The 16613-nt window shown below is 42.5% G+C and overlaps 1 protein-coding gene and 1 non-coding gene across 7 annotated transcripts in view; one reads left to right on the top strand and one right to left on the bottom strand.

Annotated features, from left to right (window-relative positions):
• Nucleotides 1–14707, bottom strand: part of MIGA1 (mitoguardin 1) — a 100054-nt gene extending 85347 nt beyond the window's left edge. For 4 of the 6 annotated variants that reach the window (XM_060202198.1, XM_016192989.2, XM_060202197.1 and 1 more), the window contains exons 1-2: nucleotides 14590–14707; nucleotides 5428–5546 (exon numbers count right to left, since the gene is read on the bottom strand). In XM_060202198.1, the coding sequence (XP_060058181.1) occupies nucleotides 5428–5526 (99 nt within the window). In that variant the 5' untranslated portion in view covers nucleotides 5527–5546; nucleotides 14590–14707. Of the gene's footprint in view, nucleotides 1–5427; nucleotides 5547–11363; nucleotides 11428–14589 lie in introns of all 6 variants that reach the window. The other 2 variants (XM_060202195.1, XM_016192986.2) reach the window with 2 other exon arrangements.
• LOC132541566 (U6 spliceosomal RNA) lies at nucleotides 2474–2577 on the top strand. The gene has a single exon (XR_009552712.1). It is a non-coding gene; the product is annotated as a U6 spliceosomal RNA (small nuclear RNA).
• Nucleotides 14708–16613: the final 1906 nt, after the last annotated feature.

Genomic DNA, 16613 nt, shown 5'->3' with positions numbered 1-16613 from the left:
CAGATTAAATTGGATTTGGTGTATTACACCAAAGTAACAGACTCTGGGAGAGGGAGTGTTCAGGTCCTGGAACATGATGGTGGAGGAGGATCTAGGTGGAAGGGGTTAGCTGTTCTCTTATTTATTTATTTGTTTATGTTATTGGATAGAGACAGAGAGAAATTGAGAGAGAAGGGGGAGATAGAGAGGAAGAGAGACAGAGAGACGCCTACAGACCTGCTTCACCGCCTATGAAGTGACTTCCCTGTAGGTGGGGAGCCGGGGGCTCGAACTGCAATCCTAACCGGTCCTTAACCTGCTGCGCTACTGTCCGACTCCCCGGAAGGGATTAGATGTTATGCAGAAAACTGAAATGTACCAACTACGTCTTTTACTGTGGACTATAAACCATTAATTCCCCCCTATAAAGAAAAAAAAAAATGCTAAAAGTGTTCAGAGGTAGATAGCATAATGGTTATGCAAAGAGATTCCTATGCCTGAGGCTCCTAAATTCCAGGTTCAATTCTCCTACAACACCATAAGCCAGAGTTGAATGGTGCTCTGGTCAAAAAAAAAAAAAAAAAAGTCGGGCAGTAGTATAGCGGGCTAAGCGCATGTGGCGCCAAGCGCAAGAACCGGTGTAAAGTTTCCGGTTCGAGCCCCGTCTCCCCACCTGCAGTGGAGTCGCTTTACAGGAGGTGAAGCAGGTCTGCAGGTGTCTCTCTTTCTCTCCCCTTCTCTGTCTTCCCATCCTCTCTCCATTTCTCTCTGTCCTATCCAGCAATGACGACGTCAATAACAGCAACAATAATAGCTACAACAATAAAAAACAAGAGCAACAAAAGGGAATAAATAAATATTCTTTTTTAAAAAGGAATGTTCAATGAAATGAGAATAAAAGTTTAAAGTCAGTTAAAGTATGAGAGAAGTGATATCAGAAAGAGGAAGGAGGTCTAAAGTATATAAAAACTGGGGGCCGGGAGTAGGGCGGCAGTGCAGCGGGTTAAGTGTACATGGTGCAAAGTGCAAGGACTGGGGTAAGGATCCCGGTTGGAGCCCCCGGCTCTTCACCTGCAGGAGAGTTGCCTCACAGGAGGTGAAGCAGGTCTGCAGGTGTCTTATCTTTCTCTTCCTCTCTCTGTATTCCCCTCCTCTCTCGATTTCTCTCTGTCCTATCCAACAACGACAACAACAATAACTACAACAATAAAACAATAAGGGCAACAAAAAGGAATGAATATTAAAAATCTTTTTTTAAATTTAATTTAATTTATTTATTCCTTTTTGTTGCCCTTGTTGTTTTATTGTTGTAGTTATTATTGATGTCATTGTTGTTGGATAGGACAGAGAGAAATCGAGAGAGGAGGGGAAGACAGAGAGGGAGAGAAAGACAGACACCTGCAGACCTGCTTCACCGCCTGTGAAGGGACCTGCCTGCAGGTGGGGAGCCGGGGTTCGAACCGGGATCCTTATGCTGGTCCTTGAGCTTAGCGCCACCTGCGCTTAACCCGCTGTGCTACAGCCCGACTCCCTAAAAATCTTTTTAAAAACTGTTTTATTTTTTTAATATTTTATTTATTTACTTATTATTGGATAGAGACAAAGATAAATTGAGAGGGGAGAGGAGAGGACACTGAGAGACGCCTGCAGCCCTGACTCACCCCTCTTGAATCTTTCCCCTGCTAGTGGGGACTGGGTCGTTGGCCACTGTAATGTGTGTGCTCAACCAGGTGAACCACTGCCTGACCCCTCATTACATTTTTATATCCATAATTTCACTAAATGTAGTCCTAAAAATTATATATACATCAATGTGAACAAGTGTCTAATAATGGAGCAGAAAAAGAAGCCAGATACCTCACATACTGAACTATTACTCAGTTATAGTAAAAGAGGAAATTTTTTAATATTTATTTTCCCTTTTGTTGCCCTTGTTGTTTTTTATTGTTCCCCCGAAATCTTTGCTACAAGATGGATAGAACTGGTGAGGCTATTCTGACAGAAATAAGTCAGAGAGAGAAAGATAAATAACAAGATGCTCTCACTTATATGTGAGATATTAAGAAAGAATGCAAGAGAACAGGGGCCAGGTGGTGGTGTAATAGGTAAAGAGCACATGTTGCCATACACAAGAATCCAGGTTCCGGAGTCGGGCGGTAGCGCAGCGGGTTAAGCGCAGGTAGTGCAAAGCGCAAGGGCTGGTGTAAAGATTCCGGTTCGAGCCCCCGGCTCCCCACCCGCAGAGGAGTCGCTTCACAGGTGGTGAAGCAGGTTTACAGGTGTCTGTCTTTCTCTCCCCCTCCCTGTCTTCCCCTCCTCTCTCCATTTCTCTCTGTCCTATCCAACAACGAAGACAGACAACAATAATAACTGCAACAATAAAACAACAAGGTCAACAAAAAGGGAATAAATAAGTATTTTTTTAAAAATGACTTTCAGGAACAGTGGATTCATCGAGTAGGCACTAAGCACCAGTGTCAATAAAAAAATAAGAGTGCTCTCTTTGACAGTACATATACTAAAATTGGAACAATACAGAGATTAGCATGGTCCCTGTGCAAGGATGACACGCAAATCCGTGAAGTGTCCCATACACACACACACACACACACACACACACACACACACACACTTTTTGTCTCCAGGGTTATCGCTGGGATTGGTGTCTACACTACGAATCCACTGCTCCTGGAGGTAATTTTTTCCCCTTCATTGCCCTTGTTGTTCATCGTTGTTTTTATTATTGTTGTTGTTGCTGTTGGTGGTGAGAAAGATAGACACCCGCAAACCTGCTTCACCACCTATGAAGAGACTCCCCCTGCAAGTTTGGAGCCGGGGCTCGAACTGGTATCTTTAAGCTTGTCCTTGCCCACTTTGTGCCATGTGCACTTAACCCACTGCGCCCCCGCCCAGCCCCCATGCGTTCCATTTTTTTTTCCTTTTGTTGCCGTTGCTGTTATTGCTTTCATTGTTGTTGGATAGGACAGAGAGAAATGGAGAGAGGAGGGGAAGACAGAGAGAGGGAGAGAAAGATAAACACCTGCAGACCTGCTTCACCGCCTGTGAAGCAACGTCCCTGCAGGTGGAGAGCCAGGGGCTCAAACCGGGATCCTTACACCAGTCCTTGCCCATCGCGCCATGTGCGCTTAACCGGCTGTGCTACCGCCCAGCCCCAACGTTCCATATTTTTATCACCGCTTTTGAGGCCCCGACCCTGCCCCCGCCCAGCCCCCGCATTCCATATATTTTTTAAATTTTTATTTACTTTATCATTTATTATTGGACAGGCAGAAACTGAGAGGGGAGTGGGAGATAGAGAGGGAAAGAGACAGAGACACCTGCAGCCCTGCTTCACCACTCCTGAAGCTTTCCCCTTGCAGGTGGGGACCAGGGGCTTGAACCTTGGTCCTTGTGCAGTTATGTGTGCAGTGCACTTAACTAGACACGCCACCACCTGACCCCCGCGTTCCATATATTTTGTTTTTTGTGTTCCATATTTTTATCACTGCTTTTGAGGCCCCGCCCAGCTCCCACGTTCCATATTTTTATCACTGCTTTTGAGGACTATGTGCTGTCTATGGATGTGGCTGCTTTCAAAAAGATCTAAAATCCACCATCACTAAGAATTCTAAATAAAAGTTTGAAAGAAAATAAAAGAAAGCACAGGATAATACAAAAAGAAATAAGGACAGAATCTAACTGTAGAATTGAAGTTACTAAAAGAGGAGGCGAGGCAGGGGGTGAAAGAGTAGAGTGAACTCTATAATAAACTGTGGTAGAGGGATACTGGCAAGAGTGCTTGTTGAAGTATAGTTAAGAATCCCCCCCCCCCAGGGTTATTATCACTCGAACTCAGTTAGGAGTCCTCTGATCCTGGAGGCTATTTTTTCCCTTTTGTTGCCTTTGTTGTTTATCGTTGTTGTTGTTGTTGTTACTGCTGTCATTTTGTTGTTGTTGTTGTTGTTATTGGATAGGACAGAGAGAAATGGAGAGAGGAGGGGAAGACAGAGGGGGGAGAGAAAGACACCTGCAGACCTGCTTCACAATTGTGAAGTGACCCCCTGCAGGTGGGGAGCTGGGGACTTGAACTGGGATCCTTAAGCCTGTCCTTGTGCTTCAAGCCAAGGACTTGTGCGCTTAACCTGCTGTGCCATCGCCCAGTTCCAGTAACACATATTTTGAAGGGGTATGAAACTATATCCCAACACCACCATTAGCCAGAGCTGAGCAGGACTCTGGTCGATCTCTCTCTCTCTCTCATTAAAAATAAATAAATGGTTATGCAAAGAGAATCTCATGCCTGAGGCTCCAAAGTCACAGTTTCAGTCCCCAGTACCACCATAAGCCAGAGCTGAGTAGTGCTTCAGTAAAAGAAGAAACAAAACACAAACAAACAAAAAACCAGAGGCCGGGTGGTGGCACACCTGGTTAAGTGCACACATAACAGTGCACAAGGACCCAGGTCCCCCACTGGCAGGGGGAAAAGCTTCACAAGTGGTGAGGCAATGCTGCAGATGTATCTCTCTCTCTCTCTCCCCTTCTCTATCACCCTCTTCCCTCTCAATTTCTGACCCTCTATCCAATAAATATATAAAGATAATAAAAAAATTTTTTTGTAAAAGGAATATTGAAGAAACACAAAAATAAATGTATTTTAAAAAGAAACTATATCCAGGAGTTGGGCGGTAGGTAGCACAGCGGGTTAAGTGCAGGCTGTGCAAAGCACAAGGACGGGGCCTAAAGATTCCAGTTAGAGCCCCAGCTCCCCACCTACAGGGGGGTCCCTTCACAGGCAGTGAAGCAGGTCTGCAGGTGTCTATCTTTCTCTACCACTCTCTGTCTTCCTCTCCTCTCTCCATTTCTCTCTGTCATATCTAACAATGACGACATCAATAACTACAACAATAAAACAACAAGGGCAACAAAAGGGCAAATAGATAAATAATTTTTTTTTCTAAAAGAAGCAAGCTCTTTGCTGCCTCTTCTTTTTTTATATATTTATTTATTCCCTTTTGTTGTCCTTGTTGTTTTTCTTGTTGTAGTTATTATTGTTGTTGTTGATGTCATTGTTGTTGGATAAGACAGAGAGAAATGGAGAGAGGAGGGGAAGACAGAGAGGGGGAGAGAAAGATAGACACCTGCAAACCTGCTTCACCGCCTGTGAAGCGACTCCCTTGCAGATGGGAAGCCGGGGGCTTGAAGCCGGTCCTTGTGCTCTGCGCCACCTGCGCTTAACCCGCTGTGCTACAGCCCGACTCCCAAATAAATAAATTTTAAAAAAAGAAGAGAAAAAGAAACTATATAGCTAGAACACATACAGTCTTTGTAAACTGTCTAAAATGACTGAACCATTTTAAAAACCTCAATTGTAATTTAACCACTATAAGCAAAACCAAAATATGTTCTGAGCAATAAATTTGGGCTTGTTACTTTTTTTTTTTTCTTTACCTGGGAAAGAGAATAGTACCAAGACAGAGGAGTATCAAACAGGTGTAAGGCTGCTTTCTTCAAAGAAAATTGTGATTCCTTTACTGTTTCTTCTGACATGACTCCTCTTCTAATCTTCACTAAATGAAACATTAAAACAAATTAGCCACAAAGATATGGTTACTCTATCAAAGGCAAGAAACAAATTGAAATTATAAAGCTATCATTTGTTTTTGTAATCATTTACAATATTATAGTTAATCATTCATGGCATTTCACTTACCTGAAGAAAATACCATTCTGACTCCAATTTATTTGACCCAAAAGCTTATCTACTAATCAACAAAGAGGCAAATGAAAAAATAAATTAGATTCAAACTTTTAGTTTCAAATAGTAAATTGCCCTTGAAAAATAGCAGGTGCTAGAGTCTCTCTTTTCTAGCTAAATAACTGCCTCAGCCTTTAGATGACAATTTAAATAGTTCACCTGCTTTGCCATAAACACTGCCCAGATTAAAGTCTAGCCTTCTCCTTACTAAAGAAAGTTCTAGTGCTATGGTGTCTTTCTATTTCTGCCTCTATTCAAAAAAGCTGACCTGAAGCAGTGAAGCTCCAGTGGAGGGATGGAGGGAGGGATTGGAACGACAGTATTTGAAGTCTATTTTTTCCTAGCCATTTTCTTCAAATAACAACAGGGAGAGAGTTTGCAGTGAGTACCTCCCTAACACTTCCTCTCCACTATTCCAAGCTTGGGATCCATGATTGCTCAACAAATTGTTTGGCTTCATATGTTAACTCTCTTTTCAATCACCAGGTTCCAGATGCCACCAGGATGCTGGCTAAGCTTCCCTGGATTGAAGACCCCACCAATGTGTCCTGGAGCTCAGCTTCCCCAGAGACACACCCTACTAGGGAAAGAGAGAGGCACACTGGGGGTATGGACCGACCAGTCAACGCCCATGTTCAGCGGGGAAGCAATTACAGAAGCCAGACCTTCTACCTTCTGCAACCCTCAACGACCCTGGGTCCATGCTCCCAGAGGGATAGAGAATGGGAAAGCTACCATGGGAGGGGGTGGGTTATGGGGACTGGGTGGTGGGAATTGTGTGGAGTTGTACCCCTCCTACCTTATGCTTTTGTTCACTAATCCTTTCTTAAATAAAAAATTTAAAAAAAAATAACAACAGGGAGATGGGAGTGCTGTAATGACTCTAATTGAAATCTCTGACTTCTGGGGCTAGAAAAGACCTTCACAACTGGGGGGCTGGGCAGTGGCACACTGGGTAAATAACATATAGCATGAAGCATAAGGACACGCTCAAGGATTCCGGTTCCCTACCCGCAGGGGCTGGCTTCACAAGCAGGAGTGCAGGTTTCTTTTTATCTTCCCCTGCCCTCTCAAGGAATCCAGACACCAAGCCCCAGTGATAACCCCGAAGGCAAAAAAAAAAAAAAAAATTCACAATTTACTTGTGCATTTGTTCTCCAACTGTTCCATTTTTAGGATCGGACTAGAAATGTCGGACTAGAGAGATAGGTACCAGTTTCCATCTCTATTATCATAAACCAAAGCAGGGCAGTGCTCAATAATACCAATAATAAAATCTACAGTGGGAGTTCAGAGGTAGCGCAGCGGGTTGAGCATATGTGGCGCAAAGCGCAAGGATAGCTTTAAGAATCCGGGTTCAAGCCCCGGCTCCCCACCTGCAGGGGAGTCGCTACACAAGCAGTGAAGCAGGTCTGCAAGTGTCTTTCTCTCCCCCTCTCTGTCTTCCCCTCCTCTCTCCATTTCTCTGTCCTATCCAACAATGACGGCAATAAGAATAACTACAACAATAAAACTAGGGCAACAAAAGGGAATAAAAAAATAAGTATTAAAAATTTTTTTAAATGAATAAATAAAATAAAATCTACAATGGTCCAGGAGGTGGCACAGTAGATAAAGCATTGAACTCTCAAGCAGGAGGTCCCAAGTTCAATTTCCGGCAGCAGATGTACCAGAGTGATGTCTAGTTCTTTTTCTTTCTCCTCCTGTCTTTTTCATAAATAAATAAATAAATAAATAAATAAACTCTTTAAAAAATAATAATATCTATAAAAGCCACCAACAATTTTAAAGTGTCACCTATGCAGTGTAATCCTGGTAGTTTTTCTTTGTTTAATTTTGCTGTCTGGACTTCCCACCTGGTGGTTTTATCTTTCACAGAGGACTTTTATTTTCTTAACAGTCAGATAGAAATGAAGAGGGAGAGAGGAGGAGAGAGCCTACCACATTACTCTACACTTGCCAAGCTTCTCCTTGTGCACAGTGCTCCCATGTGGTTGCCAGGGTTTGAACCTGGGTCCTCACAGTTAATTAGTATACACTCTACTGGGTGAGTTAACTCCTGGCACCTAGACATAGAATTTTAATGTCTGTTATTTCTATTGAATTCATGAGAGAAAAGTCATGTCTAAAGAGGTAGCTGTCATTCACAAAGACCCATAAAGAAAGATATCAGAACCTTGACAGAAATATGATGGTTGAGGATGTAGGTTTACAAACTCAAGAGAAACTAAGTTTATTACCGTACCCAGTCAGATACACACTAAACAAATTTACACAATATAGATGATAATTTACAAATGTATTCATTTGTATTATTATTATTATTCATATTATTATTTTTTAAATATTTATTTATTTATGTATTCCCTTTTGTTGCCCTTCTTTTATTGTTGTAGGTATTATTGTTGTTGTTATTGATGTCGTCGTTGTTGGATAGGACAGAGAGAAATGGAGAGAGGAGGGAAAGACAGAGAGGGGGAGAGAAAGATAGACACCTGCAGACCTGCTTCACCATCTGTGAAGCAACTCCCCTGCAGGTGGGAAGTCGGGGGCTCGAACCAGGATCCTTAAGACTGTCCTTGCGTTTGGTGCCACGTGCGCTTAACCCTCTGAGCTACCACCCGACTCCCTGTATTCATTTATTATAAGGAGATATACTAATAAATGGGGCCAGGTGGCAGCCAACCAGCAGAGTGTGCATGTTACAATTCACAAGAACCCATATCCAAGCACTCAGGCCCCACTGGCAGGTAAAAAGTTTCATGAGCAGTGAAGCAGTGCTGCAGGTGTCTTTCTCTCTCGCATCTCTCTCCTTTTTTATCTCAATTTATCTCAGTGTCTATGAAATAAGTAAAACATTTTAAAATAATACTAACATATGCTATCAGAACATATCCTCTTTGAAATAAAGGATTGTATGAAGTCAAATTAATAAACAAAAAACTGTCTAGTGAGAAAAAAATTAATGGGTCCTGAGGAATATTTCATCAAGGTCAAGAAAAAGTCTGAGGTTAGTCTGAAGCACAAGAATATAAGCTTCTCTACTAACCAGAAAGTGGATGCTTACCAAATTTAACGTTGCTTTTCCTTAGATAGTGCTATCTAAAGATCATCAAAGGAAAATGAAAATTACCAACAACTCCTATAAAAAAAAAACTTTTCTGCTATAGCACTTTCTTTACAGCCCCCACTCCCATTCAGATAGGAAAGAGAGAGAAAAAGAGAGAGAGAAGGAGAGGGAAGAAGAGAAAGAGGGAGGGAGAGAGAGAGAGAGAGAAAGAGAGAGAGAGAAATAAATAAATAACACTGAAACCAGAGTTTTCCTCAGTGTCATGGGCCCTCTGATGTGCCAGGGTTCAATCCTGGACTTCATGTGTGGCAAGACACAAGCCCTATCTAGTGAGTCCCCTCATTCTACTTTCTCTTTTCATTTTATTTATTTATCTATGTGTTTATGAAAGAGAGAGAAGTAGAATATCACTCTGGCATATGTGATGCCAGAAATGGAGCTCAGAGCATCAAGCTTGAGGATCCAACACTTTTTATCTGCTGTGCCATCTTCAGAGCCACCATAATTTCTTTCTTTCTTTTTTTAATTTTATTTCTTTATTGAGGAATTAATGGTTTACACTCAACAGTGAAATAAAATATACTAGTTTGTATATGTGTAACATTTCTCAGTTTTCTACATAACAATGCAAACATCACTAGGTCCTCCTCTGTCTTCCTGGACTTGAACCATCCACTCCCCACCCCAGAGTCTTTTACTTTGGTGCAATACACCAACTCCAGTCCAAGTTCTGCTTTGTGTTTTCCCTTCTGCCATCATACTGTCTTTTTTTTTTTTAAATATTTATTCCCTTTTGTTGTTTTATTGTTGTAGTTATTATTATTGTTGTTATTGATGTTGTCATTGCTGGATAGGACAGAGAGAAATGGAGAGAGGAGGGGAAGACAGGAGGAGAGAAAGTTAGACACCTGGAGACCTGCTTCACCGCCTGTGAAGCCACTCCCTTGCAGGTGGGGAGCCGGGGGCTCCAACCGGGATCCTTTGCACCACCTGCGATTAACCCGCTGCGCTATCGCCCGACTCCCTTGTCTTCTTTTTTTTTTAACTCCCCCAGTATACTTTCTTAAAGCTCTTTATTCTCCATTTAACTCTGCTCTTTTTCTAGTCTCCATTAAACTACTGCTAATATATCACAAGCATCAACCCTACTTAATAATCAGTTTCTCTTCAAGCACATATCAATCTTAGCTGAAAGGGTGCTATTTAAGGACTTCCTTCCACACTATATATCATTTTTCTTTTCTTTCTTTCTTTCTTTCTTTCTTTTTTTTTTTTTTTTTTTTTTTTTGCTTCCAGGGTTATAGCTGGGGCTCAATGCCTGCACTACAAATCCACTGCTCGTGGAGGCAATTTTTTCCCTTTTGTTGCCCTTGTTGTTTATCTTTGTTGTTATTGCTGTCGTTGTTGCTGGATAGGACAAAGAGAAATCGAGAGAGGATAGTAACACAGAGGAGGAGAGAAAGACAACTGTAGACTTGCTTCACCCCCGTGAAGCGACGCCCTGCAGTTCGGTGCGCTTTGAGCCATGTGTGCTTAACCCGCTGCGCTACCGCCTGGCCCCTATATCATTTTTCTTAAAAGTTTCAGTTTGCTCAGGCATCAGGTGAGGACTTTACTGTATGCCTTAAGATGAATAACCGCTGCAGATACTGACCTTACTCCCTACTGGTGAAACAGATTGTAAACTTAACACCCTTCTCATCCATGTTCTGATTATAACTTTTAGATTTACTACAGTTGTTAAAACTCTAGTGAATTTATTCCAATCAGCAAGTTTTTATATAGACATATTGAGAAATACAAAGGAAATGACAAACTTATACAAGTAAAAAATAGTTCTTGAGAGAATAAGATATAGGGAGGTTTGGCTGGGAACCATTGTTTCTCATCATAAGTCCTTCTCTAATTTTTTTTTTTTGCCTCCAGGGTTATTGCTGGGCCTCTGTGCCTGCACCACAAATCCACTGCTCCTGGAAGCTATTTTTCCCCTTCTGTTGCCCTTGCTTTTTTGGTTTTTTTAATTGTTGTTGTGGTTATTATTGTTGTTGTTATTGATGTTGTTGTTCGATAGGACAGAAAGAAATGGAGAGAGGAGGGGAAGACAGAAAGGGGAAGAGAAAGACAGACACCTGCAGACCTGCTTCACTGCTTGTAAATCCACCCCCCTGCAGATGGGGAGCCAGGAGCTCAACTGGGATCCTTTCGCTGGTCCCTGCACTTTGCACCATGTGCGCTTAAGCTGCTGTACTACCGCCCGACCCCTATATTTGTTTTTTTTAAGTGTGTACATGTATTATTTAAAATTAAAAAGCAACACTACACTAAAAGAAGAAAAAACACATTTTTTTTCTCTTCCCACCTCAACATGTTTCACATCGGATTGTGTCCAGAGATGCCAGGTGTGAAATATCAAACCTTCAGCTCCTTTACTCTGGTGAGATCTTTCCTAGCACATAGGACTGCATTTCCTAACAAAGCCACAGAGCCTAGATATAGACCAGGGTTCATGAGATAGAACACATGTACACATGAATCCAGAGGTTAGGGGAAAATAGATACCTTAAAGTAAAAGTGCACAGTAGTTTGCAGGGACTCAGTAAGTGCAGCAAGCAAGTAGAAAGACCTTAAAAAAAAAAAAAAAAGACATTTTGGGAGTCAGGCAGTAGCACAGCAGGTTAAGCGCACGTGGCGTGAAGCACAAGGACCTGTGGAAGGATTCTGGTTCGAGCATGTCTGCAGGTGTCTGTCATTCTCTCCCCCTCTGTCTTTCCCTCCTCTCTCCATTTCTCTTTGTCCTATCTAACAATGATGACATCAATAAAAACAATAACTACAACAACAATAAAAAAACAAGGGCAACAAAAGGGAAAATAAATAAATATGTTTTTAAAAAGACTTTTCTTTTCTTCACAAGCGGTGAAGCCGGTCTGCAGGTGTCTTTCTCCTTCTCTGTCTTCCCCTCCTCTCTCGATTTCTCCGTCTTAACCAACAACAGCTATAACAACAACAACAATGGCAACAAAAATGGGAAAAAATGACCTCCAGGAGAGTGAATTCGTGGTGCAGGCACTGAACCCCAGCAATAACCCTGGAGACAAAAAAGATACTTTTTTTAAACTAAGTACCCTAAGTACTTAATCAAATACCTTCCTCACCTACTTCCTATTTCACTCTCCTCAATCACTCCAAGACTAACTTTGTTAGACAAAGTAAGGACTACAAAAGCTGAATAAGGGCAAGAGAACGGCATACTTCAATGATGGCTCTTTTTCTCATTACCAGGCCACCCATCATGGGGCATTAGTCAGGGAATCCTGGGATTCCCACATAGACTTGATGGACCTGCGCCTCTAGCAGATCCAACCCTCTCTCCACTGTCATTGGTCATGTCCATCAGGAACAACATAATGGAACTTCTTGTCGGCCTCTATAGGACCTTGCCCTCAATGTGGATCAACACATTGTGGATCAACACAATGTGGGTCAACCAAAGGGAAGTTGGGTTAACATACTCTGCCACTTGAGGAAGATGGGTGCTGCAATGAATGCAGCCTAGAATATTCCTAGCTATGACCACAGAATGTGAGCTCAGACCTACAGGGATGCAGAGGTTACAAAGGCTCCTGTCCTAAATACAGGCCCCAGATCAAATCGATGGGGTTTACAGTTACCAACATTTACATAATTTTCCCATATTTGGGAGTTGCTCTCTTCCCTGATCCAGCTTTCTAGTCCTACTTCCAACTCTGACACTATTTCCCTGGATGAAACTTTTTGCCCACCTGCATGTTAGCTGTTGGGCTCAGGTAAAAATTAGTAAAACCGGGAGTCGGGCTGTAGAGCAGTGGGTTAAGCGCAGGTGGCGCAAAGCACAAGGACCAGCATAAGGATCCTGGTTCGAGCCCTGGCTCCCCACCTGCAGGGGAGTCGCTTCACAAGTGGTAAAGCAGGTCTGCAGGTGTCTATCTTTCTCTCCCCCTCTCTGTCTTCCCCCTCCTCTCTCCATTTCTCTCTGTCCTATCCAACAGCAACAACAACAATAATAACTACAACAATAAAACAACAAGGGCAACAAAATGGAATAAATTAAATTTTTAAAAAATTAGTAAAACCATGGACCCCTTGAAATATACTTAAAATAGAATTTCTAGCTTTTTCCAAAATGGAGACCCCAAATCTCATCTGCTATATTCTTGCTTTTAGGTTCCTTATTATTAAACAATTTGCTGTTCTATTTTATTTCTTATTGCTCTTTCAGCCACCAGGTTGCAGATACTACCATGTCACCAACGTGAATTCCCTGGGCAGAAGACTTCACCAGTGTGTACTGGTACCTCACCTCTCCAGAGCCCAGCCTCACTAGGGAAAGATAGAAACAGGCTGGGAGTATGGATCCACCTGCCAAAGCCCATGTCCATCAGAGAAGCAATTACAGAAGCCAGACCTTCCACCTTCTGCACCCCATAATGGTTCTGGGTCCATACTCCCAGAGGGATAAAAAATAGCAAAGCAGGGAGTCCGGCGATAGTGCAACGGGTTAAGCGCCCCATGGCGCAAAGCTCAAGGACCAGCTTAAGGATCCTGATTAGAGCCCCCCGGCTTCCCACCTGTAGGGGAGTCCCTTCAGGCGGTGAAGTAGGTCTGTAGGTGTCTATCTTTCTCTCCCCCTTCTGTCTTCCCCTCCTCTCTTCATTTCTCTCGGTCCTATCTAACAACGACGACATCAATAACAACAATAATAACTACAACAACAATAAAAAACAACAAGGGCAACAAAAGGGGAAATAAATAAATATATATAAAAAAGGAATAGGAAAGCATCCAATGGAGGGGATGGGATGTGGAACTCTGGTGGTAGGAAATTTGTGGAATTGTACCCCTCTTATCCTCCTGTCTTGTCAATCATTATTAAATCAATAATAATAAGTCACTTCAGTTGCTTTTATCTGTATTAATGAAACATGATGGCAGATATATAGTTATTCAAATGTATAAGGGTGAGTGTCTAAAGCATCATTCCAAATATTATACTATTTAATATAACTAGGTTCTACCACTGGAGAGTTAGAAATGAGTGCTGTAAATAGAATTTGCTTTTTAAGCATTCTTAAAAATTCTATTGTACAATACAGCTTCATAATCTAAGTAGAATAAAACTCTAACATGTCCCCAAAATTTTGGTATGAATCATAAATCTATACAACCTAATAGTGAGATGATACTTTAAGACACAGCAAACAAACATAAAATGCTTAGCTATCATAGTGACAAAACAATATAAAGGTTCGTTCAGGAGCAAAATCTTCTGACATCCCTCTCCCCGAAAATATACGCTGGACAACTGTATTTACAGGAGGATCCTGTCGCCACAATCATCCCAATAAAAATCATTCTCTGAACGCACCTTCCGCATCTCAAAACCACTCCCAGCTCAAACCGCAGTCATTCAAGCACTAACTAGGTCGACATTGTTATCCCATCTCCGGCAAGATCTCCAGCCCTTTCACAGTGCTCTCCTCTGCCGGCCTCCTTTACTAAGGGGAGGGCTCTGGATCGCTGCCCCCCGCCAGACCCCCACTTAGTGGCGAGTCCACACTGATTCAGCGCGCAGCCCTTACGGGCCTCCCACCGTTGTGGGGAGCCCTCCGGCTTTCATTCTTCCATTCTGCACTAGGAGCCCAGATCGTCACGATCGCAGCTGCAGCCAGCAGCCCAGAAACCCGCTGCCTCGGCTCCGCCGGCTCGCGGCTCCCATTCATCCCTCCATCCTCATGCACCCGCATACCTGGCACTCCAAGCCAGGTGCAGCCGGCCCACGCCCGCTTGCCCGCAGCAGCCTGGAGCCCAGCAGCAGCCTGGACACCCGGGCGGAGTTCTTCCGGGGTCAGGAGTGGGAAGGTGGAGAGAAACTGGCGGGGGCTAGCTAGCCTTTCTGCGTGAGGGGGGAACGTGTGAAGCCACGCCCGCCATTTTTCTTTAGGGGTAGATATTCCAGCCTTGCAGGAGGTAAAAACTGCATTAGGAGAAGAACTTTCTTTTACAGTGTTGTCAAAAAAAAAAAAGTAGTTTGTGACCTTTTTCCCCATGTTACTAAGCTTGTTTTGTCTTTCCTTTTTTAAAATAACTTTATTGGGGGATTAATTGTTTACAGTCGACAGTGTAATACAATAGTTTGTACATGTATAACATTTCCACATCACAATACAACCCCCACTAGGTCCTCCTCTGCAAGTTTGTGACTTTTTAAAGGTTCTAAGAACATTCTGCGAATCTGGCGAAAATGATGGGGTCTTTCCTACAGAAAAATGCACATAGATCTCATCATATGTTATTAAAACAAATCCAGATGCCAAAACAAGCCCATGAATCCCAGATTAAGAATATTTACTGTTGAGTTCAGGAGATCGTGGTTAGGCAAAGATATTTTTATGCCTGCGGCTCCGAGGTCCCAAATCCAATTTCCAACAGTACTATAGTCCAGAGATGAGCAGTCCTCCGGTTTGGTTTTGTTTTGTTTTAATTTCTTTAGTGGGGAATTAATGTTTTACATTCAACAATAAATACAATAGTTTGTACATGTATAACATTCCCCAGTTTTCCATATAACAATACAACTCCCACTAGGTCCTCTGTCATCCTTCTTGGATCTGTATTCTCCCAACCCAGAGTCTTTTACCAAATCTTTTACTTTGGTGCAATACGCCGATTCCAGTTCAGGTTCTACTTGTGTTTTCTTTTCTGATCTTCCTGAGAGTGAGATCATCCCATATTCATCCTTCTGTTTCTGACTTATTTCACTCAACATGAATTTCTCAAGGTCCATCCAAGATTGGCTGAAAATGGTGAAGTCACCATTTTTTACAGCTGAGTAGTATTCCATTGCATATATATACCACAACTTGCTCAGTCACTCATCTGTTGTTGGACACCTGGGTTGCTTCCAGGTTTTGGCTATTACAAATTGTGCTGCCAAGAACATATGTGTACACAGATCTTTTTGGATGGGTGTGTTGGGTTCCTCAGGTTACAGACTATGACCCACATAGTCAACGACTGCCACCTCTCCAGATTCAAAGGAGGTCTCGAAACTTTACATCAGGCTCAACCTGATGCTGTTGACTGGCTACGGAAGAAGGGCAAACGCTAGAAAAAGAAGAAGAATCCCCAGGAGAGGAATTGCAGGATCATAGGGTAGGTCCATTTCTAGCCTTCTGAGAGTTCTCCAGACTGTTCTCCACAGAGGTTGGACCAATTTTCATTCCCACCAGCAGTGCAGGAGGGTCCTTTGACCCCACAACCTCTCCAGCATTTGCTACTGTTACCTTTTCTGATGTATGACATTCTCACAGGAGTGAAGTGATATCTCATTGTTGTCTTTATGGTGTTTTGTTTTGTTTTGTTTTGTTTTGTTTTGTTTTGTTTTGTTATGTTTTGTTTTACTAGAGCACCACTCAGTTCTGGCTTATGGTAGTGTGAGGAATTGAACCTGGGACTCCAAGCCTCAAGGATTAGAGCATGAGAGTCTCTTCACATAATCATTATAGTATCTACACCCGCCCTATTTTTCATTTTTTAATTAGTTTTTTTTAGTAATGGTTATAAGCTTATAAAATTAAAGGGATATGGTTCCACACCATACTTATTGTTATACCCAGAAGTTCGAGTCCTGATCTCATGCAAAGAAGACCAGAATCACATGCAATAGCAAGAGCCTTTATTAGGAAGCTTAAGCTTAGGCCACTGACACCCTTCCAAGCAAGGGGACAGTCTGCAACCTCGATCACGTCTCGTCCCACCTTTTTATAGTTA

Source organism: Erinaceus europaeus, chromosome 11 (assembly GCF_950295315.1).
Source record: "Erinaceus europaeus chromosome 11, mEriEur2.1, whole genome shotgun sequence".
NCBI classification, from domain to species: domain Eukaryota; kingdom Metazoa; phylum Chordata; class Mammalia; order Eulipotyphla; family Erinaceidae; genus Erinaceus; species Erinaceus europaeus.
The sequence above is the reverse complement of the archived record's forward strand: the minus strand, read 5'-3'. Positions and strand labels throughout refer to the sequence as shown.